At 36.2% G+C, this 26,396-nt stretch overlaps 2 protein-coding genes across 8 annotated transcripts; one reads left to right on the top strand and one right to left on the bottom strand.

The window, feature by feature from the left end:
• Positions 1–1,659: 1,659 nt before the first annotated feature.
• Positions 1,660–24,601, bottom strand: sh2d3cb (SH2 domain containing 3Cb). 7 transcript variants are annotated; one of them, XM_077231793.1, is made up of 13 exons: positions 13,566–13,781; positions 13,097–13,260; positions 12,913–12,972; positions 12,060–12,099; positions 10,895–11,023; positions 10,355–10,788; positions 6,430–6,506; positions 5,865–6,346; positions 4,674–4,789; positions 4,405–4,576; positions 3,819–3,930; positions 2,670–2,876; positions 1,660–2,365 (listed from the first exon to the last, which is right to left on the bottom strand). In XM_077231793.1, exons 1-13 carry the CDS (start codon positions 13,587–13,589, stop codon positions 2,196–2,198), a joined length of 2,187 nt encoding a protein of 728 aa, XP_077087908.1. In that variant the 5' UTR covers positions 13,590–13,781; the 3' UTR covers positions 1,660–2,195. The 7 variants fall into 7 exon arrangements, with proteins under 7 accessions (XP_077087908.1, XP_077087909.1, XP_077087913.1 ...); XM_077231794.1 differs by having other exon boundaries at positions 13,114–13,260; positions 13,566–13,754; XM_077231798.1 differs by lacking the exons at positions 12,913–12,972; positions 13,097–13,260; positions 13,566–13,781 and adding an exon at positions 24,561–24,601.
• cfap157 (cilia and flagella associated protein 157) lies at positions 15,692–23,694 on the top strand. The gene is made up of 8 exons (XM_077231800.1): positions 15,692–16,076; positions 16,557–16,828; positions 17,202–17,355; positions 18,119–18,386; positions 22,522–22,652; positions 22,734–22,884; positions 22,968–23,134; positions 23,240–23,694. Exons 1-8 carry the CDS (start codon positions 15,922–15,924, stop codon positions 23,379–23,381), a joined length of 1,440 nt encoding a protein of 479 aa, XP_077087915.1. The 5' UTR covers positions 15,692–15,921; the 3' UTR covers positions 23,382–23,694.
• Positions 24,602–26,396: the final 1,795 nt, after the last annotated feature.

Here is a 26,396-nt window from a genome sequence, read left to right as displayed (position 1 = left end):
GAAGGCTCAATAAATGGTCAGAGACGTGAAGTTTGTCGCTGAAGGAGTAAAATCTGCTATAATGGCGAATTCGGGGGCTATTATAGACTGAGGTCACGCCCCCTTGGCGGGCTCTGACGTGTATGACGCAGAGTGATCTCATTGGTTGCACGTCAGAGGCGCCTGCGCCATTGGATGTGCAGTTGCCGCAGCGCAGCCTATGAGCGAGCCAGACGCTCATGTTCTAGCTGTGCAGCTGCAAATGCGCTTTACATAAAGGCTTCAGTAAATCGAGGAAAAGGAGTTTCCCCCACTGCGTATAGCTACGCAATACGAAGTGACCGTTCGAAAGGGAACTGTAATTTTACGTGTTCCAGTTCAATATGCAGCCATGATTCATCTCATAAAAAACATAATTTAGAAGCTATAAAATATCATTTGCATTTACACAATTTATTTAGGCCTACATCACATTTCATGATTTTGCACGTTTAAAATAAAACGCTATCAAATACAAAAAAATCTTCGTATGTGTGATAAATCAAGTCGTAGCCTAAACATTTCCAATATGCAATTTATTTTTATTTATTTTTTTTTACATTTTGAAGTGTAGGTACAGGCTTTGGTAGGTATAGCTGAGTCCAGAGCATAGACTGGCCCAGCCAGAGCCATAGAGAGAAAGATATCTCTATGGCACTGGCTGAGCCAAAGAACGTACAAGAGAGTGAAGTGAAAAGAACGTTCCATTGCAACACCAGCGCCCAGCATCAGCGCTACGCTTCCGCCATTTTGGGTTGAAAGCGACTCGGCAGTCCACACTGTTGATGTGTCGTTCGCGAACGAGCCGCTCTAAAAGCGATTGTTCGAAAAGAGCCGGACTTGCCATCACTACACTCTCTTTTTGTTGCTATGGTAATATCAGCTGCTTTGTAATTTTTTTTTTTTTAAATACATTAAAGATCAAATCCAAACTGAATGATGACAACACAGAATAACGTACAGTACTAAGTTAGATTATGATAATCAAATCCCTTTTAACAGTTTATTTCACAGACTTAGACAAGTTTTCTACTTTTTTCCCACAAAACCTTATATTAATACTAAATTAATTAATTAATTGCTAATTAGCATTACAAACACTGAATTAATACCAACATATAAAATGAAGTAAAGGACATGCTATATCAGATAATTGGAATGTTGGACAATATATCCAACAATATATCTAACAGCAATAGAATAGTTTTACAGTCAACTGTTTGTTTGTTTTTTGCAGTACTATCTTATAGGCCTATTAATGACCTATAAAGCAAGACTATGTAAACAAAAAAACCCAGCCACTGTCCATCATGTTCTATAAGATCATCATGTTTGTAGCATGATCCAGGGGATTAAAACGTACAAAATATATTTCAGGCCTAGTGGAGTTGGTAACTAATAATAATAGTAAATGTGTAAAGTTGCATAAAATGCAAATACTCAATAAAGCAAGAAAAAACTACCTCAAATGTGTAGCCTATTTAGGCTAATGATTGGATTAACTGTTATCTATGTTTCTAATCTTTACACCTCTGCCAACGAGGTATAACCATAGAAGTAGCCTACTAAAATGCTAATACACTGTTGTATTATTACATTATAGGCCCATTTTTCACATAAACAACTGTATTCGGTAAGATATTCACTTGAATGAAGTTTTATTTGACTATGATGTGGCGACTGGTATCAAAGTACATAGGCCTACTACAATGTCAAACAAGTAAGGCTGTAAATCAGATAAGCAAACATTTCACTTGAATATCATATAGTACCACAGTAAATTGAAATAACTAAATTAATTTATAAATTATGTGTGTAAGTATGAAATAGCATAGTAAAATGATTACATTTAAAATCTCCAAAAAGTTTACCAACGAGTAAATATTACCCATTATTTGGTCATTGATTATATAACCAATAACAAGTGCAATTAAATACATACTTCAAAGATCAAAGCTAACAATATTAGCATAGTTAAAGTTATTTTCTCTTGAAACAATGACACATAAAAAAAAAAAAAAAAAAAAACCAATAACAACCAAAATAAATGAGTTAAAATAGAAGAATCTTTTCATTTTTTCATTTTATGTACAGTGGCGGGGGGGTCTAACTGTAAATACATTCACAAAACAGTGTATATATTGTAAATAATATGTGAATAGCTATCATCCATTCTTTCATTTTGGTGAGTGAGAAAGCTCAAGCCTGTTGGACAGAGCTGTTAGCACTTCATCAAACTTTGAATAACGTTCATCTTTAATTCTTTCCACTCCACGGCTTCCCCACAGGAGACGCATCTGAAACTCTGTGAGGAACACCTCCCGAACATCCGCTTCCTCCTGAAACCCTGCAAATAAAAAATCAGAAATAAGCAACATTATTTGCACATGACCTGAAACACGTTCACTGGGCTTATTGAATTAATTAAATCACTTCTTGTATTAATAGCATGCAAATTGTATGTTTTACAACACTTATTAACTTTAGACTTGTTCTCAATTCCAATGTTTTTACATTATTACATATGACTTTAGAGTCACAAGGTACAAGAAACATAAATAACAATTTATTGTCTTTATAAAAGTGTATATATACTAAATAGCCCTAAAATTCATTAACCATTACAAACTGTTTATGTTATAAAGCATTACCCTGCAGTTTGACCTCTGCATTAGCACTGAAGATCCTGCCATTGCACGCAATCGCACGTGCAGCATTCAGATGGCTCAAGACCATGGCCACTCCAGTGTCTGCACTTTCCCATGACTCGGATTCATCAAGAGTCACAACACTCCTTTCAAGAAGAGACAGCAGGGGAAGCACATGGGGAAACGTTGTCTCTGTGGGTTCACTTATCTCTGAAAGAGAGTTTGAGGTTGTCTCTGGAGAATTTGAAATGGTAAGCACACAGAATCTTTAAAGGGGTCCTATTATGCTTTTTCACTTTTTCAACTTCAGTTTGTGTGTAATGTTGCTGTTTGCGCATAAAAAAGCAAGGTTAAAAAGTCCACTCCAAAGAGAGATATTTTATTTAACAGAATCCACTGTCCGAGAACTACAACGAACTACTCATTTGCACCACAACGCGATTTTTCCGGATCTTATGAAGTCACAATGTTACCCATTTAAATATCTGTGCCCACGGCATACACACAATTGGGGATGAGGCCTGGTTGAGCTGCATTAGAGAAGGCAGTGTTGTCGTTATGTCAAAGAGACGCTGTTTTTTCCTCCCCATTTACAAAACTCACTTGTTCGACCTTCCAAAGGCTGATGAGAGTGGTTACAATTTATTGTAAACACTGTTCCTGAACATTATAACCTCAACGTTTGTCTGTGTGCTGCATGTTTTACAGAGAACAGCTTCAAGAACCACAATGCAGGCTACGCACCTGTGAAATCCGTGCTCCTGTGAAACAAGAGGATACTCTAAACATACTCGTCAGTATTACTACGCCTCTTTGTTTCAGAGTTCTTTCTGAAGAACTACATTCATATTTTTTCCGCTCCGCTTCGTGCCTAACAATGCCTCTTAGCCTATAAATTCACTGTAAACCACGGCCTTTTGGGGCTTATTGTTTTAATTTGTTTCAAATTGTTTAGAGAACATTTAAAAGTAACATTCCTTTAATGTTTGAATTAAAAATAGAACGTTCCCTTAACGTTCGTATCATTTTTTTTTTTTACATTTTCATAACGTAATCAGCTAAATGTTTTTTAGAACATAGCTGGGTCAGTCCATGAACTTTGTGTAACAGATTATGAATTACATTAGATGATTGTTATGTGTGAATGTATACCTTCTCCATCATTCATCATCCTCATTGAGGGTCTAAGGGTTTTCTCATAAAGAACAGCACTTTCTGTATACTTCTGACGTAAAACCGCCCATGTCTCATCCAATCGAGCAATCTGAAAAAAAGCAGAAGACTGACTTATTAGAACATTTTAAAAGGTCATCGTGATTTTCCAAGCAAGACATATTTTGTTGATCCTGGAACAAAATTCCTGTCTGAAAATTTTAAATTAACCCTATCCCTATACCTAACCCTACCCATAACATATCCCGAAAATCAGAGGGAAATTATAAGCGAATAACACTGAGGTAGAAGCACCTGCTTGTAAACTTAAAGTTGATACAAACTTTAAACTTGCCCCTAAAATCTGATTGGTTGATTGGAATGTTGTTCCAGGATCAACAAAGATGTTGATGTTGTACTTGGTGAAATCAGGTTCAACCTTTAGGTCCATCAGATTGCTTTATTATTATACATTTTTATTTATTAAGTTATTTACTTATACATTTTTGTAAATTAAAAAAATCCATTCTTTATTAATAAACTTTCCCTCATGGTTCAAGAGAAATGCTTTCATTAGTCTTCTAACCTGTGGTAATTCGAGGCATTTCATGACTGTGGCAAAACCAAACAAATTGGCCAAATTGGTCTTGAGTTCAGAGGCCAGACAGATGGCTCTATGCAGGAGGGTGGCTCTCTCTTCAGCACTGCCAGTGCAGCCCAGCAGCTCTACAGCCAACATTATGGACATGGTGTGGAACCTGAGGGGACGAGGAAGAGTTATTTGGTTATTTTAATTTAATGTAGAGGCTGTCATCTCAAAGGAAGAATTTATTGGACACAGTGGGGGTAACCAACCTTTCAAGCAGATCTTGGCGGAGTTGATGTCCGTGTGGGAGGGTTAGTAGCTCCATTCCCGAACTCACCCCCATCCCTTTCATCATATCATCAGACATATCCAGAATTCGAGCAACCTGCAGAGTGAAGATGAGCAATCTTGTTAAGAGCATAGTGCAGTTTATATTTCACTTGAAAAAACAATCACATTAAATGGCTCAGAGGATCCAGATGAAATGTAAAAAAGTTTTGAATAATAATGACAGCAACAACAATAATACTAACCAAAGCAAAAAACATTATATATATATATATATATATATATATATATATATATATATATATATATATATATATATATATATATATATATAATTATTATTGGTTTTACTTTGGTTATATATATTAGGGCTGGATGATTTGGGGAATTTTTTTATTTTATTTCTGATAAAAATTGCGATTTACAATGCGAATTAATTTTTTAAAAACTTTTTTAAAAGAAAAAATATCATATCGAAACAATCAGAATATCCCAATTAAATGTGAAAAAGTTTTGAATAATAATAACATTATTACACAGTATAACAACAAACACAACAATAATATTAATAACAACAAATTTCACAACTTTCCCGCAAGCGGTTCTATATGCTGCCATAGACTCCCGGAGAGGAACAAAAGGAAGGATAATAATAAGAACGCCAACAGATACAATAGGTGCCTACGCACATTCTGTGCTTGGCCCCTAATAATATATTAGGGCTGCATTATTTGGGGACATTTTTTATAAATCAAATTTATTTCTGATCAAAAATTGTGATTGTGATTTAAAATGCAATTTTTTTTCTTTTCAGTTTTCAAGTTCCTGTTTTACTGTGCTTATGTGTAGGGCTGTACAATTTGGCCAAACATTTGGTGACTATGTATCAGTAAGACTATTGAATAACTATAATAATAATAAACAAAAAATTGCTATTGTAATATTTCAATGTAAAATAAAAAATTCAGTATTTAAGAAACAACTGAACAACTTAAAACACTGAATTATGAGCTGCCTATGTGTAAATGCAGCATTGATAATCTCCATAAAAGCCATATTGCAATTTTGGTTTTATTTTGATAAATCGTGCAACCCAAATGCATGTCAGTTATTTGAATCCATGAAAAGTAATCTAATCTAAAATGATTAATACTTTATAAAATCAAACCTACCAAGCAGTCAGCTTTGGTGATATACATTGCCATTGTCTTTATGTCAACTTTTAACAGGACATCCTTCACTTTTTTTAGCATGTTGGTCTCCAGAGGTTTATTTTCTGAGGACAGCAGTGGTGACTGGTACATGCAAGGCCTGAAACAGGAAACTGTGTCTATGGTGAAAGGCACTAAATAATCCTCATCATACTCCTCTCTGCGATCCAAAGTCTGTATCTCATGTCTTACAAAGGGATGATTTGTAGTAACAGGGTCAGATGGAGAAATCGCTGGGTCATTTTGTGGATGGTTCGCTTCTCTGTTGTTTTGATGGGAATGTGTCAAGGAGGACAGAAGATGTACTGTTGGTTCCAAATAAATGAGAGTGTTTTCAGGGGGGGATGAACAAAGCCGTATTTCACTGGAATTTTGCAGAACAGGTGATGAAGGGACTATAACAAACTTCCTGTTTTCGGAGGGGCTCCGTCGCCGCCTGGCCACTATGGAAAAAAGCGGGTGCACAGTCACAATGCTATTCTCTGATTGTCAGGTTTTACTTTATTTGATGGGAACTGAATCTTACATGTGCTCATTAATATGGGGGAAGTCGACACGACAAGGCGCTGCTCTACAGTGCCATCAAAACTCCTCACCACATCACTGTGGAATACAGTACAGGACAATTATTATTAAAACAAAACCTAATCATTTACAGGATGAGATTTATGTATATCCCTTAAAGATGAAATGTGTGATATTAAAGGGATAGTTCACCCAAAAATTTTAAATGAGTTACTCACACTCATGTTGTTCAAAATTCATAAGACTTTCATTCATCTTCGGAAAAGAAATTAAGATAATTTTAATGAAATCTAAATGACTTATGTCCCTCCATTGACATCAACTAATTAAGTGGTTTAGTCAAAATTTCCAGAGAGACATGATCACTTTAAATGGAGAAAAGATTGAATTTAGCCTTTTATTCACATCTAAACATTGATCAGCGAACATAAACAGAAGCTCAAATGAACCTGCTTGACACGCGAGAACCTCATTGGTTCTGAAGCTCAAACGTGCTGCGTAACACAAAAATGAACCTCATTGGTTCTCGCACGTCAAGCAAACATGCTTGAGCTTCTGTTTACCAGATCTGATGTGTGCGCTGATGAAGGTTTAAAAGTGTATAAAAGTCACAATCTGTTGAAACTGTTCATAGAGCAATCGTGTCTCTTCAGAAAATTTGTAATAAACCGCTCAATTAATCTGGGTTAGTTTTACAATCTCTTTTGAACTTTTTAAAGTGTCAAAGTGTTAGTAGCTGTCAGAGACATTCAGTCTTTTGTTCATTACACTGTAAAAAAAATCCCGTTGTTTTTACGGAATAAAACCGGCAGCTGTGGTTACCAGAACTTTACCGTCAAAAATACAGTATCAACGTTATTGGTTTTACAGACTTAATGTAAAATTTACAGTAATAAACCGTATTTCATAATCTAATTTAATGTTAAATTACCAACCCTTTGAAATATTGATATCTGTTTTGTACCATTGTAATACACTGACAACCAACAATCACCACAGCAGTGATGAGAGTCACGTGATAAATCAAAGCTTATCACAAGCAATCTTCCACAAGAAAGTTAATACTATTATATAGAAGCTGCACAGTGTGATTCGCACAAACATTAAACACCATCACGGTAACACACATGAAATTATAAAATTGCAATAAACATTAATTTAACAACATTAAATGTGACATAAAACCCTAATGTACATAACTGATTAGAAAAGAACTAAGAAAACTAAGAAGAAACATAGTTATTTCAATAAAAATACATAAAATGTGAAGTGTCACGCAGGGAATTGTGGGAATGCCAATTTACGGTTTTTCACTGTAAATTATACAATGAGTTGTTCTTTTTCACTTTCAAAAACTGTAAATTTAACGGTATTTTACAGTAAAATTACATTAAATGTACCGTTAGATCTATCACAGTTATTTACCGTATTAAGTAAGGAAACTTTCTGTTAACCAATTAACAGTTTTGCACTGTAGCATTTTTACAGTCTTTTACCGTTAACATCACGATCATTTTTTACAGTGATAGGTTTCACTATCATGGAATTTTGGTTTGCAATTCTTAATTTCCTGTGTTCTTTGTTTCCCTCTCTCATTTGTTATTATGGTAATTAGTTTAATCATCGCACCTGCTAGTCGTTTTAGTTCATTATCTGTGTAAGTCCCTCATTTTTCTGCCTGAGTTGTCAGTTATTACTTGTGTTACGAGTTTGTACGAGAACACACTGTTATTGTCAGGATCACCAGTGAGAGTTCCCCGTGATTACCACTCGACAAGCACCACATTATCACAGACTCCATTCCCCACAATCCTTTGCCCAGACTAATCAGCCATGATTATATTCACCTGTGTGTAATTACCTTGTTTAGCTCACCCGATATAAGCCTGGTTTTCTCATTTATTTCCTGTTTAGTCTTGCCTAGTGTTATTCTGCATCTCTTGAGCATTTTCCCTGGTTTCATGTCTCGTGGTTCCAGGATTTTTGCCTTTTTCTTGGATTCCCCTGCTTGTCCCCTGCCTGCCTGTTTTCTGTTTGTTTGTTTCTTTGGACTGCCTTCCTGTGCTTGACCCTTTGCCTGTGTTTGTATTACGATTATGGATTACTGCGTTTGGATCTCAAACTTTGTGCCTCAGAGCAGTTCGTAACAGTTATGTCACCTGTGGATTTGTTTGATTAAATACTTTTATTTTTAAATTCATCTTCATCTGACCTTCTTCTGTGGACTTTAAACACTTAGATTGTGATATTTGCAGAACTTTCAATGGAGGGCAGAAATCTCTCAGATTTCATAAAGAAAATCTTAATTTGTGTTCCAAAGATGAACGAAAGTCTTACAATTTGGAGCGACATGAGGATGAGTAAATGATGACAGAATTTTCATTTCATTCAACTTACCCTTTAAATTGACATGGCTATGTGTTTGACTGACCAATGGCAGATAGGGGGAATAATAGGGGTCATTATTTTTGCAGATCTCTTTGTTGTTTAAAGGGAAAATTCTCTCATCATTTACTCACCTTTATGTTGTCCCAGATATTTATGACTTTCTTTCTTCAGATGAACCCAAAGATTTTTAGAAAAATAATCCATCTCTGTGAGTCCATATAATGCAAGTGTACTGGACATATGTTAGTTTTTGAAGTGAAACGATAGGTGTGTGTGCAAGAAAAATAGTAATATTTAACAATAAACTATTGCTTCTGACCAACTGTCATATGATTGTGAAACTCAGGCATGCTTTATCACTTCCCGCTTGAGGCAACCCATTTGACAGTTAGCTGGAAGCATTGGTTTATAAGTCTCATACACACTCAAAAAAATTACTCTTTAAACTAACTTAATTCAATTATGGACAGTGGTTCCACACAAGCAAATTACTTTGTATTAATGTTAATGACATTTTTTGAATCTATGTAAGCTCCTTGTGTTGTGACAACTCAAATCAACTGAATGAGTACAAACAAATCAATGGAATTGCTTCCCTGTAACTTAAACCAGTTAAGTTAAGTGAACATGCTTTAGTTTATTTAAAACTGCACTGACAATAAATGTATGTAGGATTTAAGTGATTTCTCAAATTAACTACTAGACTACAGCTAGCTATTAGCTGATAATAGCACTTAATAACATACTAAATGCTAACATTTATATGCTCTTTCAGCATTAAGACCAAAACCTTTTAAATCAGTCCACATCCTAACCAAATGCTCTACTCTTCTCCACAATGGTAACCCACTGTAATTTAAATGGTTCTAATAATTGCAATGTAATTGAACATTAAACACAATTACACACTATAAAGTCTTCCCCTTTCCTCATTTTCTAAAAAACACATAAAATAACACTTCATTTCAACATTTATTCTGTCTTAATTCAGCTATATGCAAAGCATGCTGGGAACTAACAAGCACTGCCCAGTTTCAGTTAATGCAACACAAATCATTCATGTAATCCAACACAAACGGATTAAGTAAACTTTAATTTTACATATTTAAGCAGATTGAAGATTGAACACAATCAAACTAAGTTTTTGTTTATCGCGAAATTAAACCCTTTACATTAGTTTAACGATTGATAATTAAGTAAAGTGGGAAATTATACAGGTTAAGTTAATTAAACGCAATACAATAGTGTTTTGGTGGTAAAAGAAATATATGTGTGTTACTTTAACAAAACATATTTGGGTAAAAAGAACAGTGCCACAAAACCATTTTTTGAGTGCAGTACGTGCATTATCTGGACTCAGAGAGGGAGTTTAAAAAATATTTGTGTTCATCTGAAGAAAGAAAGTTATACACGTATGGGACAGCATGAGGGTGAGTAAATGATGAGAGAATTTTCATTTTTTGGGATAAGTATCCTATTAAGGCTGAGAAATTAAACACTTCACCTTAAATACAAACAATTTATATCATACGACTCACCTCTGTGGTCTTATCAGCTCAATTTCCAAAGCCTCTGTCACAGTTATGCTCTCCCTCTTCTTTTGGCTTCCTTTCTGCCTGGTTGGTGAGTTCACTGGGCTGCTCTCCACACTTGGTAGCCCAAACATGGTTTCTAGGTATCTTATTGGAAGTGTCCTGTAAACTGGGGAGTAAATCAATGCACCACTCTTCTTTGTCAGAGGTCTTTTATTTCCAACATAGGAATGAACCAACGTCAGCACAGAATCAAAGGTTTCCTCCTCTAGAATATACTGCGCTCGTGTAGATGCGTCATAAGATCTGATCAGAACCTTGCTGATGAGGAAATGAAGAGCATTCTGGTTCCAGTAGCAGGTTAAGACATAGTCTCCAATGCTACTGAGGGAGTCACGGACTAGAAAGTCCCCGTTCTGTTGCACAAGAGACTCAGACACCTGTGAGAAACAAATATTAAGTCATATGGTTTATTGTATCAATATGTATTTTGAGGTGAAATACTAGTCAAAGCAAGAACTTTTACAAGGATTTTTACAATCTCACCTCCCAAGGTATACGTCCATGGTACCAGCCATGACTTGATAAGTTACTGCTGCTCAATTTCAGCTCTTTCTCCAACTCCTGCTTTAGTTTGTCTGATGGGGAATTCAGTTGGCATGTCTCTTTAGAAAACTAAAGGAAATAAAGCAATGATAAATAAATAAAAAACATTACAGCAATGATAAATAAAATAAATCATTAGCAACTTCCTATGACACCAATGACTCGGGTAGATCACGTCCAGAGCAGTTCCGGTTGGTTGTTAAGGTGACAGTGTTTACAGTTTGTAATTTATTATTGTAATATATTATATTTATTATATTACCAATATATTATCACTAACAATGGTATCTTACGAGCATCAACTAGCCCTATTATCCAATATATTTATGTTCATCTGGAGCAATAAAACTGATATAGGTGAACTTAAATTATGGGAAAATGTCCTGAATGTTAAATAAACATTGTGCAAAAGACAAACGACAGTAGTGGTGAAAAGACTGCCTTTGTCCTAGGCTACAACACAACTACCAGTGGTATAATGTGAAGCAACTCTATTTAAATGTGAGCCCATTTTCAGTTGCCCTAAAATAAACAGCAACATTTGTCACAGTTGGTTGCCTACAGTAACCCTGTTTGTCCTCAACCATTCTGAAGACATGGGCAGCAGTCCAAGCCATTTTGTGTCACCCATCTTAATTCAATTAGAGTTTATGGCTAGCTCTTAGATTCCTTTGTGACTACCGCTTTGTGAGGGCATGTCATCAGAAAAGCAAAATAAACTTAATATTGAAAATTCTGTCATAATTTACTGTCATGTTGTTACAAACCTGTATAGCTTTCTTACTTTGGGCAACACGAAACAGTTTGTTTCCCATTGCCTTCCTTTGTATGGACAAAAAATACAATGGAAGTCAATGTGAACCGAAAATGTTTAGTTACCATCATTCTTCAAAATATCTTCTTTTGTGTTCCACAGAAGAAAGAACATTATGCAGGTTGAAACCAACATTAGGGTGACTAAATTATGACAGAATTTTCATTTTTGGGTGGAAAATCCATTTAAATGATCCGCATGACTGAAAGCCATGCAGCCAAGTTTCCCTTAACAATGTCACCCTGAAATTTGTCAAAGTTAATATATTAAATGTATCATGCAGTAGCCTACCTTTACATAAACACCACCATTTTCCATGGGACCCGAATGCCTGTAAATGCAGGGAAAAAATCAAATTATACCAGTGTGGCAACTGATGTCAATTAAAAGTAACTTTTTTTTGTAATGTAACTTCACATTAGAGTATAAAGTGGCTCCAAGGCAGGAAACTGTCAGAGGAAAAACACATGCTGCTCTTTCCCATGACCACTATATCCTCTGTGTATTATAGGGATGCCGTTACACAGTTCAGAACATTAACTGTTGGACCACAGACACATCTGACAACACCCAGTAACAGCCTCCAACGTCCATTCACAAACAAAAAGCCTCCATGCCAGACAGCCTGAATATCTTAGAGATTACAACACCAGTTCCCTCTCACGGTTTCACAATAAAAAATGTAACGCTCTGTACGGAATGTAGCCCTCTGAGTTGAAAAAACAGCACATAAAAAAACATTCCTCAACACATGGTGTTCACAGTCAGACACATAACATAAGAGACTTGAATGTGACTTTGTTTTGTGTGTGTGTGTGTGTGTGTGTGTGTATATATATATATATATATATATATATATATATATACATATATACATATATATATATATATATATACACACACACACTATAAAACAAGTCAAAATACTAATTAAGAAAACTATTTTTGATGTTTATGAACATGGTATAAACACATTAGAAGACACTTTAACACCTTACTCCATCTTCAAAACAACCGTTCAGCAATTATAAAATAGCCTATACAGATTCTCAAAATCATTCTTCTCTATGAAGCACTTTTTAGCCTCAGACACAAATACAACATATACAACATGCGATATGACAGAATGAGGATGAGCACGTACTGTGTTTTGGCGTTTTCCTCTGTGAAATCATTACGAAAATTAAGCATTTTTGCAGTAGGCCTATAAAACACATATTTAAACATATCAGAAGACATTTTAACATATTACTCCAATAATTAAATTTGTTTACATTATAAAGCACTCCCATAAACAAACTTTTAACAACCATAAAATAACCTCCTACCAGAAAGGGATTCTCACCAAAGTCATCCTCCTATTATACTTCTTAAACTCAGACACTTCACTTGCGGGGTCGACACGACAGGATGAGGATGAACACGTACGCACGCTGTTTTTCCTTCTGTGATCTTTTCTCGCTGTGATGTTTATAACGGAATCCCAGTGGAACTGTAGGAATGTCAGACTCAAAAAGCGGAGCGCGAAAACACATTTCCAAACAGCAGTTACATAATGAGCAGACTGACTCCCCTCCCCGAACCGACAAACCTCTCTCCTCTCAGACACCCATAAACAAGCACCATCTATCACTATAAACACAAACATTTACAGACACTTAACTACCCTGTCATGATGTGACAATACACAGTGGTATGTATACACAGAATTCAAACTCTACGATTAGTTCCAAAATCAGAAGACCCGATCAGTTCAACAACATTTCAAATAATTTAAAAACATTTCAAATATCTCACCTCAGCGCTCAGTGAAGAACTCATTGCAATTCCATGTTTTAAAAGTAACTTCAACTGTCATTAACCACTACTAACAGGGTCGTGAGATTTGGTCCAGCTGGTGAGAGGAAGTCCATCACTGTCACGGTATATTGACACGCAGCGCGTCTATTATTCTTTGCTACAATGTTGCAGTGTCTGTCTCATGATGACGTCGTTTATTTCTGTATCTTTCTCACCCCTCCCCCTCCAACTTGGCAACATCATACTCACAAAATACCTGTTATTTTACGCAAGCTTTTGTTTAGACAGTTCAGTAAAACCAACTTGAAGTTCGCAGATGCCCATGTTTCATTCAGGTCATTGTTTTATTCCTTGTTGAGCCAGTCTCTGACTGGCACGGCTTGACGTTAAAGCACAGAAACTTTTGTGGGTCAAACTATTTTTTTGTTTTTTGTGAAACATTATACAGTGAATTTCATCGGTGATGTTTTAAAAATGCTACAAATAAATGAATAAATAAATAAATAAATAAAAACGGAATACCCAAAACGGTTATAAACCTATTTACTATGAAAATGTCAAGCCACATTCGCCAACCTCAGAAATGTATGGAGATTTAAAGAATAAAGGTCATAATTTATATTAGGCGTTCATGTTTATTTTGCATTGCAATTTGCTGCTGGTGGGATACGAGTATTGTTAGGGGAAGGTTTCATAGTATGGTTACACTGTAAAAAAAAATCCAAATTTTACGGAAAATAACTAAACATTTTTTTACAGTCCTTTATTTTAAAATGTAGGCTACTCAAAACTCTGTAAAATTAAAAACAATATTCATAAAAGTATCGCTTTTCTGATACAGGAAAATACTCTATTTTTTATAGAGGTTTGTTTTTCTTAAATGACACATAGCTCCAAAAAATAATGGAGATAATAATTCGTGAAATCACCACCAGATGGCGCAAAGGGGCAGTTGGCACCACTGCTCACTTTTTTTAAATGATTATATATATATATATACTACAAATATTAACACGGTAAAATGACTGGCTGTCAAACAAAAACTGTAAAATAAAAGTAAAATATCCCAATTAATTGCAAAAAGTACAAGAATTTTCATAAAATGTTTTACAATAAACACTGTTATTTTACAGGTAAATTACAGGCTACATTAATTATGTAACTACTTAATTACGGCTGTAATTACATGCAGGCATTTTTAAATATAAGTACAATGTAAAACATGCAGGCTATGCACACAATAATGACATTATAATCAAATTATTATGTTAACAGTAGTTAAAACAGTTAAAGTGTGACTAGCTGTAATTTTAACACATGGATTGTTATAGCTTAACTTTGTTATTAAAAAGGGGAATTCTTCAAGGGTAAATTAGGACATTGCAGCATACAATAGGGCTTAGTGCAAATTCTCAGTAATATCGGAGGATGTGAACAATGCGATGTCAATGAGTCTTTCAACAGTCATGCGGTTTTAACCTGAATATTCCCAGGAAACTGCACCCTGCCTGTATTTTTTTTTAATTTGATTAAATTTGATTATCCAAATTGGACCCACAATAAACATCAGTAAATTAAAAGTAATTTTTGATTAGGGTAAACGGGTAGGCCTATACGATTTATTTTTTATCTCGCCAAAATGTGTATTATGTGCTGTTAATAAAAGAGTTACAATTTTAAATGAATACTAGTGGAGTAACACAATTTTGTAAAATAACGTGTGGGATAGGCTACAAATTTGTGGGGTAAAAAGTATCCCTTTTCCTGAAAAAACATTGTGCATCATTGAACATCTTTTGTACTTGTTTCTATGGAATGGTGTAGATATTAGAGCTACAAGTTTATTACACAAAATAAATGTCCAATTTTGAGCAGTCGATATGAACACTAGCTACACAACCCCACAACAAATTGTCCTCCTCATTATGCAAAAGAATGGTTTCAGTATTACAGGTGTTCAGGAAAGTGCTGTAGTGATTTTTTTTGCAAATTACATTTAAATACTAGTACATGTTAGTAAATGGCCAACAGGCCAACAGGTTAAGAAAAACAATAGAAATAGGGTAGGCCTACCTAATAAAACAAATACGCCTAGGAGTGGTAGTACAACTCTACTTTTAATCAGAAATGAAAGTGAAAGTGTTGTTTAATATGGCTAAACCTATTTGTATAATATTTTCAACAATTTCAGGTTTTAAAAGTAGGCTTTGCGAAAAAGCACAAATAAACCTTTTGCGCACGTCTCTGCGCATGACACACAACTCGAACCTCACGTCCATGGCAACAAGAAACAATTGCATTTGTTTAAGTTTTTACTTCTCAGGCTGTTTAGTTTAAAGCACGTAAAAGTTCAATGCCTCCCAAAAAGAATGGAAAGGGGAGCGGAGATGTGCTGTCAAATAAAAAGGAAAGTATTGAGCCTCAGCAGAAAAACGGCGAAGAATTAACGGAAAGTGACAAAAACTTTTTTCGGGCTCAAATACGTGATTTGGAGGAGCGACTGGAAAGGTGAGAGTTCCGGAAAGTTACCACGACCACTGACATTGTTGTTTATTTTTGTTACATGAGAGTTTTTAGAGGTTTACACGACATTGAAATACCTCAGAATCTGAGAAAAACAACAACCCCAAAACAAAAACGCATTTGCACATTATTGTAGCATTCAGACAGTAAAAACCTAAAGCAATGGACACGTACGTACAATGGAAACACTCACCTAATGACGATGTCGATTTGACCACTTGATTGAAAATTATAAGCATCGCATCTTCAGAAATCAGTTAGTTGGCCAATTGTCTAATTCGTTTGGCTCATGTCTCTGCCTTAGAGGGAAATACAGTGGAGAAGTAGACTTTGGATTATATGAATAATGTTAATAATTAACCTGACAATATACTTCACCAAATATGTCATACCCTCAACAGGAAGTAGCCTACTTGCCTCATGTGTGTTATTAAGAACTGTGACCTATTGTCTTTTTACTTGCAGATACCAGCTTAAATGTGATGAATTGGAGGTTAAAGAAAAGGACTTATCCTCTAAGATTAATAATGTGGAGAAAGGGAAGAAAGACATAGTTCTCTACATGAAACGCACACTGGCTCAAAGAGAGGATGAACTGAATGATCTGGCTGAGACTTTATCAAGACACCAGCAAGCCCAAGAGACCGAGAGAGAATCCTTTGAGTTACAACTGAGCATGCTTAGACATGAACTTCAGGAAAATAAGGAGAAATTCACATCTGAGAACATGACGCTTGGTACAAGCTTCTGAGCAGTCACATATTTGCATATACAAAACAAATTTCAAATAAAATGACAAAACAAAAAAAAACAAAAAACATGTAAAACAAATTATCACTAAGTGTGTGATACACTCTTAAAAATAAAGGTTCCTTATGATGGTTCCATGAAGAACTTTTAACATATATGGGACCGCAAAAGCTTCTTAGTATTGGGAAAAGGTTCTTCACATAAGAAAAAAAAATAGAAATGTTTTTTTGGGTCTTAGCTTTACTGCTATGTGAGAGTGAGGCACTGTCATATAAGTGACTGGTATTATTAAATACACCTTTCTACCTATCAAGATTGCCAGTGTCCATAATTAAAATATGTTTACCTTTTTGTGTTTAGCGGGTAAGCTGGCGTCTTTGGAGGACTTTTCTATGCAGAGAGAGAAGCTTATGGCTGAACGCAGGGCGTTGGAACAGCAGCTTCAAAATCAAAAAGAGGAGCATCAAGCACAAATCTATAATCTGGAGAAAAAAGCTATACTGGACAAAGACAGGTGAGCACGTTCATACTCATCGTTCAGAGATCAAGGTCATGAGAGGTGCCTTCTTAACTGAATGTGACTTGATCAACAATAACAAAAATATTGTGCATTATATGATGTCTGAAACCATCAGCATAGAACGGGAGATTGTTTCATCTTACACTCATCATCTATTTTCACTGAATGATTGCAATGTAAAGGATTACAAAGAGGCACTTGTTTAGTAAACAAGTGGATCTGTTGCTTGGTATATATGTATAGTACTGCATATAGTACTGCACACAAAAAAATAAATAATTTATAAAATTAATAGTTTAAAAAATATTGTAGTGTACATTTCTGCAATAAATAGTCTTTAAAAATATTATGGTAATACTTTACAATAAGGTCCCATTAGTTAATATTAGTTAATGCATTAACAAACATTAAAGTTAGCATGAAACAGAAGTTGTAATAGTCTTTTCTTCCACATTTGTCTCGCACAAGAAAAAATGTATGGTGGGAATTGATCGTGCCCATTAGGAATTGATTGGATAGTTAGATTAATGTGATTTGTTATTGGTGTGATGTCATGTGAGTGACAGGTTGCCCCACCCTCACACCAGTAAACGCATAATCAGAAAAGAGAGATGTTGCTGCAAGAGGGAGGGAAAGTTATTTTGTTTAAAGATTACGAGGGCATGTGAATAAAAAAAAGACGTGTGCGAATAAATCATTTATAAAATATACTGAAAAACATTAAACAGAATTACCCATTTTGATTTTATGGTGACAGGCTAAAGAAAGAAATGCTGCAACATGTTGCTGCCGTAGCAGCTGAATTCCGGCGGGTGTCAGACCAAAAGATGCCCGAGACGACAATGAGGGCCATGCAAGAGAACCTCACTGTGACGACACAACATCAGCTGCTCTCAGACAAGACCCAGGAGCTGCTGAAGGAGAATGATGCTCTACGAGCAAGAGAAAGGCAGCTCAAAATAGAGAATGGCATTACAGAACCGCTGCTGCATGAAATGACCAAGAAGAATGTTGCTAATCAAAAGGTTGCCAATTTAGCCAAAAAATACCCAGCTAACAGGGAATGTTCTTAGAACTTTGGATAACGTTCTGGCAAGGTTATCTCAAAGCTATAAACAAACGTTCTCCCAAGTCAAGTCAAGTCAAGTCACCTTTATTTATATAGCACTTTTTACAATACAAATTGTTCCAAAGCAGCTTTACAGAGATAACAGGAAAGTAAAGTTGTAATAGTATTGTTAAATTCAAAATTAAATGTTAAATGTCCCCAACTAAGCAAGCCAAAAGCCAATGGCGAATAAAGGCGAAAAAAGGCGACAGTCGCAAGGAACCAAAACTCCATCAGGTGACAGAATGGAGAAAAAAACCTTGGGAGAACCCAGGCTCAGTCGGGGGGCCAGTCCTCCTTTGGCCAACAAACGAACAGTGTATGATTATGATTTAGGCGGCATAATAGGTCAGAAGTCAGATTGGATCAGAACTTTCACAATATTTATCCAGTTCATCTGGTTAGGGGTCGGAGTCATCACGCCGGTATGGAGATGGGTTTGTTGAGGTGTCCATGAGGCCTTCACAGTGTTGATGAGGCTGGCACTTCAGGGATTGTTGTCGTCGTGTCCATGTGATGGTCCTTCATCAGATCTGGATATGGCCTGGATCCGGCGGACTGCGGTAAACCTCGGGATAAACAGAGAGACTAATATTAGCGTAGACGCCATCCTTCTTATGATGTACAAATTACATCAGGATTTATGGGAAATGTTCCCGGTTCCTGATCTAAACTATGAAGCCTAACATTGAATTATAGCAATCTATGTGTTATGTGTATGCTAAGCCAAAGAGATGTGTTTTTAGTCCAGATTTGAACTGACAGACTGTGTCTGCTTCCCGGACAATGTTAGGAAGATTGTTCCAAAGTTTTGGTGCCAAGTAGGAAAAGGATCTACCGCCAGCAGTTGATTTTGATATTCTAGGTATTATCAACTGGCCAGAATTTTGAGATCGCAATAGACGTGCTGGGCTATAATGGGTTAAGAGCTTGGTCAAGTACTGCGGAGCTAAACCATTTAGTGCTTTGTAAGTAATCAGCAATATTTTAAAATGTATACGATGTTTAATAGGGAGCCAATGCAGTGTTGACAGAACTGGGCTAATATGGTCATACTTCCTGGTTCTGGTAAGAACTCTAGCGGCTGCATTTTGGACCAGCTGTAGTTTGTTTATTAAGCGTGCAGGGCAACCACCCAGTAGAGCATTAGAATAATCTAGCCTTGAGGTCATGAACGCATGAACTAATTGTTCGTACGACTGCATGAGAGAGGTCACGGTTCTAAGTAGGGCTGCAACTAACGATTATTTTGATAATCGATTAATCGGACGATTATTTTTTCGATTAATCGATTAATCGGATAGAAATTAAATTAGATTTTTTTTTTATTATAACTAAATAAAACCGTAAATCAGGGTATTTATGTGTAAAAGTGTACTTTAAAAAGTGCAAAAGCCACACATTGAGTTTTACTAATATCAATATTTGCATTGTTTTTAATGATAATTGCTGATGGCAAGTTGACAAACATGATTATTGTTAAAAAAAAATATCCAACATATTATGTTTTAACACAATTTTTGTTAAAACAAATTTACACAGACATGTTGTTCAGATGTGAATATCTGAACTAAAAACAAACTAAAAACATCTAAAATATATAATTCATTTAATTTTTATTTAAAATTAATTATATATAAGGAATATAAGGATGAAGAATATAATATATATTATATATAAAAGAATAATATAAGGATAAATCGATTAAATAAATATAGAAAGACTGAAAACAATTGTGTGAACGTAGAGCCGCAGTAGATCGCGTTTGAAAAACAATTAAAACTTAGTAGACAAATGCTATAAAAAGAGAACGGAATGGAGGTAACGTTACCCAGCAAGCTAACAGGCTTGAGTAAAGGACAGGAGAAATTATGCATTAGTGCACAAGCATTCGCTGAAAACCACTGAGTACAGTGACTAAAAAACAATATTTTACTGCTGCTGTTATTAACTGCCTTTATATTTAGTGCTTCGCTTTGTAAACACCGTTTTAATTTAACCTATTTCTGCGGTAGCGCTATTTTAATCCATCACTTACGTTGCGAGCGAACTGATTGCGCAACCTGATGCTCGAGACAAAATACAGACATCCCTGAAGTCCTGGAAGTCCCGGGAGTCTCCCGCATATTGATTGCGGCTCCCTGATGCCCGCGAATTAGTTCATACTCCCGAAATCCCGCTCGGCAGAGCGCCTGAGGGAGAGAGACCTTGCGTGTGTGTGCGTACCAGTAAACGCTCCCCGTGACGTAAGCAGACCAACTAATCGATAATGACATTCGTTGACAACGATTTTCATAATCGATTATAATCGATTTTATCGATTAGTTGTTGCAGCCCTAGTTCTAAGGAGGACATTGATGTGGCGATGAGGCTTGGGGCTGGTTATCCTATGAGTCCGTTTGAGCTTCTGGACTATGTTGGATTGTAACAGTAACGTTAACAGAACATTCTTTCAAATTATCTAGTGTTTAATAATGTTATCAAAACATAAATGGAATGGTTGTGTCCTGAAACGTTTTAGTTGGATGTTCGAATATTCACAAAACCAAAAAAAAAAAAAAATTACAATTAAAAATGGAGAATTTAAATGTTAGGAGAATTTATTGTGAATGCTAGCAAAACATTCTTGGAACATTTGTGTATTTTTTGTTAGCTGGGTAATTTCATGCATTTAAAGGAGCCGTATGTAAGAATGTGGCCAAAACTGGTACTGCAATCACTTTCAAATTACTGTAGAGTGGTGTATCCCCTCTCCCTCCTCCCTGACTCGAGTTTGCCAGAAAGACTGCAGGATACAGCAGCAGAACGTAGGCTGCTACAAGAAGCTTTTTCTGTTAATTCTGTTTATGCTTCAAATGAGAGATGTTTTGCAAAGTTATTATATATCGCAAAAATGTACTAATGGTGATTAGCCAAATATGACCGTAAAAGGTGTCCGCTCGTATGTGACAGTACATTGTTAGAACAGTAGCTGTTAGTCTAACTTGTAACGGTAGGTATCTGTCATTAACGTAAGTACAAGCACAAGCCTCTGTAACTGTGTGTAATCGATATCAAAGATACAGCTATTCATTTAGCTGACGCTATAAGTGAAAGCGACCAGCTGTATTTTTTAGTACAGTGCAGTACACGTCCATAACGCTAAAATATGTGATGTGAAAGATTACGTGTCATTCTATTATTTTTGGCTGTAGAACTTGCATGATAAACAATAATGGGTGTGCTAATGTTGTTTTCCTCAGCGTCTCATCATAATGACAGAGAAACGGGCTCTGATAATGCATTGCTAATGTTAGTAATGACGACTCGCAGTTTTTATTACCCAAACAATTCCTTACTTTTTCAATTCGATGACCCACCTCCTACACATGAGGTAACATAACGTTACTTTGCACGAACATGCATATCTTTGTTCGACTCTCATAAATATTTGAAATGTCCATTTACATCAAGTACAAGTTAGCCAAACATAGATGAATCTTACCTGTCCAGGAGAAAATTAGCAACGTTGGCGTCTGTCTTCAAATTCTTCTCCGTTTTCAGCCGTCTCCATCTTTCAAAGGCATCTCCTACACAGATCCTTGTTTTATTTCGGACTTTGTCACGAAGTATTTCGGATTCATAACAAGTTTTTTTTGGTTTCACAACGTTAGACATTTGTTTTTATCCGATTCCAACATGTTTGTAGCTGCAGCTGTGGTAACTAGCAGAGCTGGCAACCCGGATGCTGCAACACTACTGACTTCGTGATTGGTAGATAGGTGGAGGGTGGCGCATCAGACCAAAACACAACATGACAACATCAACATCAGTTGAGGGCTGCAACTTCACTTTTTAAATGACAATATCCTGGCTGGACTACTGTTGTCAGTGATATAAGTATTTGAAATGAACATGATTTCTTTATGTCTAGTGACATATCAGGGCCATTTTATGATTAATTGAAATAAATTTCTTACATACAGCTCCGTTAAGTGATTTTTTTCGTTGCTGTTTTGAAAGGTGTATTTTATATAGCCTAATGCTCAGATGAAACATAACTCTTTCTCAAGGTGGTGCATCAATTGACAGAAAAGTGCAAGCAAATGCAGTCTGAAGTTGAGAAATGTGCCAATCTTAAACTGGAGCACCAAGAGCTGCTGGACAGTCATTCTGAAGTATCCACAGAGCTTGATGCTCTCAGGTAGGACTCCTGAAGTCAGTTAAATAAATGACTTGAAAAACTCTATTACATGTATTTTAATAGTATTACTACCACTTACAGAAAGAAACATGCAACAGTTATAGAAGCGCTGAACCAAACAAAAGCTGAAGCCAAGACACACAGGAGAGAGCTTGAGGAGGAAAGGACGCTGAGAGGACAAATAAAGAAAGTTCTTGAAGAAGCAGCTATAGCGCTAAACGAGGCCTTAACAGTAAGAGTGAACGTTAAGATACATTATCATTCTGTGCTTTAGAAAAGTAAATAAACAGTAGTCTTACTCTGCTTTGGTTACAGGAGGTCCCTAAAGAGCAAGACTCAGAAGTGAAGGTTATTGTAAGACGAAATCAGATGATGCAAAAGCTGCTGGCTGTGCTGGACAGTGCTGCAGCTTTAGGAAAAGATCCTGCTCTTACTGAATTGGCTTGCAGAAGTGATCTTAAAAAAGTCTCTGACATGAAAAGGTACAAAATGTATTTTACTTAAATGACATGGAAAACATAACCATAATGTAGTATGAAGAATTGATTATGGCAATGTGATTTAATGACTCTCATACTTGCTTTCAGACCAAGTGAACTCCAACAGAAATCTACTAATCTTTCTCACTTCGAAACTGGAGACCTGGGTTTGGTCCCTCGCAAAACACACACCACATCATCAAAGATGAGAAATCTTTCTAGGAGTGCTTATACCTCTTCACATAAGTGAATATATAAGTTATGGCACATCAACAGTACAGACAGTATGTGACGATGTAATGTGAAATATTGTTTATATTGCAGCTGATGAATTTTAGAGGATGAGATACATTAGTGTACGTTTAATTCTTTTTTAGGAAGTTATCATTTGAAAAATGACTGACTTCTTCATAGTCATACCTCATCACAAGCTTTGTGGGGGATTTAAAAAAAATGTCATTGTTGTTTTCATGTCTTGTCATTAGGTGGCAGTGTTGTATTATATGGATAGATAAGTGAACTTGGCTTGAAATGGCAATAAAGTGTCTCTTGGAAAAGAAAAAGTCTGGTTCATCAAGTGTTATAACAAGTGAAATTATACTTTATTTACTATACTAAAATAGCTTTGTATTTAAACAGGAAAAAAGATTTCAACGATCAGTACTGATTAGTATTGTCCCCTGCTGGTGATGTGTAAATACACCATCTGGTTCTAAAACTTTCTTTCTCCATTGATAACTTATCAAAAATACTTTTGGGGGCTTCTGAGCGGGTCGAGCACGTTCTTTTGAGATTAATGATAGCTAATGCTGATAAAAATCTTTCTCCAGATATTTTAGGTCTTGTGTGTGCCCCTGTGGTTGGGTTAGTGAGGGCCCTACAGTCACGTTGAGACCTTATCAAGGGTTATCAGAAATTATGACAAACTATTAGGAAATGTGTTTCTGTTGACTGAGTAAGTTTAACAGAGATGGAACTGTTGAACATCAATATCTGACGGTTATTTAGTTATTAATTTTGTGCATACCTCTGTGGTTAACATTAGGCCTACTTACCTTTACCAATACATAGTCATATATATACGCAACGCGTATTTTGATTTGTTTCCCTATCGGTTTCGAAAAAATTGTTCCATAAAAATAAATCCCATTCAGTTTGACTTTTTGAGGCAGTGTTCTTCCTAATCCAGTCCTTTGCAGGCTTTTAGGAGGAGTCCTCCAGAATTAAATGTTAAACGGAAGTGAATGAAATTGAGTGAATTCGGAAGGGCTGCCGCTTTTAGTTTGTGCTCGCTGTTTAATAATTATTTGAAACAGCAAACTGGCAGCTCTAGTAGTAAGTAAAGATGTACCTTGAACTCTGTCATGGAAACTATGTATAAACTTTAAATAAACATTTTAATAATAATTAAATGAATCAAGAATTATACCTGTTTGGGAAATAGATGGATGGATGATTTAGCTATGGACGCCATCTTCTGGTCAGACACGGGCAACTCTCACAGTGCATTATGGGTATTCTCTAACACTTGAGCACAAAGCCTTTTAAAGGATGTCAATGGGGGTGAGGAGTTACTACGCTAATCATGCTAGCACAATGCTAAAAACATGTAAGCAACATGCTAATCATGCTAGCATCATGCTAGTTCGGACAAAAGTTTGGCACTATTCCTCCCGCAACGTTTGTCACATACCCATGAGTGAGGTGTCAAATCATGCGGGCTATTGAGGAGAGGTGTGCTATATCTTTTTTAAGCGATTTTTTTTTGAAGCGATTTTCTTTTTTAAGCGATTTTTGGCCAAATTTTTCTCCTACCAGGCGAAGATCGGTACGGTAAGTAAAAATCGGTAAAGAAAAATTTGGCCAAAAATCCCATAGACTTAACATTGTGACGAAATTTGACGACTTGTAGCTCTGAGCGAGGATTTCACAGAAACGTGTGGGTCACCACATTTAAAGAGGCTGGCAGGCTCTGTAAGAACATGCCTCACAATAGGGTAAAAGTTGTACCCCAAGGGGGCAAGAGGTGCCCAAATTTTCCCATTGACTTACTATGGCCCATGAAACGCATGTGTTTCTCCTACTATGGTACATTGCATAGGGATTTTGTATTAAACATAACTCTGGATCACAGTGTCATAGAGACAAGGGGGCGGGCTGATTTTACTCAGACAACCAATCAGTCTCTCGAGATCATTGTGAAGCCATCAAGCCATGCCCTAGCAACCATTTAGAGCACCATAGCAACAAGTTCCATAGACTTCTATTGAAAGAGATCAAAGGGATGTCTTTGGATAGAAGTGTCATAGAAACATGAGGGTGGGCTAGTTTGAGTCGGGGCAGCAAACAGCCAATCATGAATCACCTCAGCACTTCCTAGCCAAGCCCTAGCAACCATTCCCGAGCACCCTTGCAACCCAAATCCAAAGAGGTATATCTTGTATTCTGAATGTCACAGAGACATGGGAGTTGGTTTATATCATTCATAATGACAAGCAGCCTTTATTGGAGTTTCATCATTGGCAGCTCCCAAGCCACTCCATAGCAACCAAAAAGAGTACCCTAGCAACCGTTTGCAAGACCTATATCTCTTCATCAGATGGGGGTTGACTCTTTTGACTCATGCTACCAAACAGGACTTCCAACATGCTACACATGCTAGCTGTGAATAGCTACATGCTAATTGCAATTTTCTTAGGGTTAAACATGATAAAAACAAGTCAAAATGTGCTAGCATTATGCTAGAATCATTTAAGCAACATGCTAATTATGCTAGCAATATGCTAATCATGCTAGCATCTTGATGAAACATGCAAGCAATAGGTTAAATATGCTAGCAACATGTTAATCATGCTAGCATATTGCTAAAAATCATGCTAGCAATATGCAAATCATTCTAACAAGATGTCACAGAAGTCACATTCTAAGAAGTCACAGACTCGCGACAGGTCTGATTCAGTTTACGGCACTTCTCATCTTTTATATGGTATCTGCAAACAATGACTGGCTGCATCCAAAATCGTAAAATTACCGCTTTCAGAGGTAGGAAGCATTATAAGGAAGGCATCAAGGCATGTCCGAATCCAATGTTAGCTTCACTTCCTTTCTCCTGAGATACCTTCATCTGATTATTTTTTTGGGCGACAGTTGAGCTAGAAAAATAAAGATGGTGTCTGAAAGTTGTGATTGCTGGTCAGTTTGTGTGTATATTTTCCACCTCTGGTGTCATTTCTAGCATGAAATTACTACTGTAGTAATTACATTT

Source organism: Siphateles boraxobius, unplaced genomic scaffold (genome assembly GCF_051911475.1).
Source record: "Siphateles boraxobius isolate OS27281-9 unplaced genomic scaffold, OSU_SipBor_1 16, whole genome shotgun sequence".
Taxonomy (NCBI): Eukaryota; Metazoa; Chordata; class Actinopteri; order Cypriniformes; family Leuciscidae; genus Siphateles; species Siphateles boraxobius.
The sequence above is the reverse complement of the archived record's forward strand: the minus strand, read 5'-3'. Positions and strand labels throughout refer to the sequence as shown.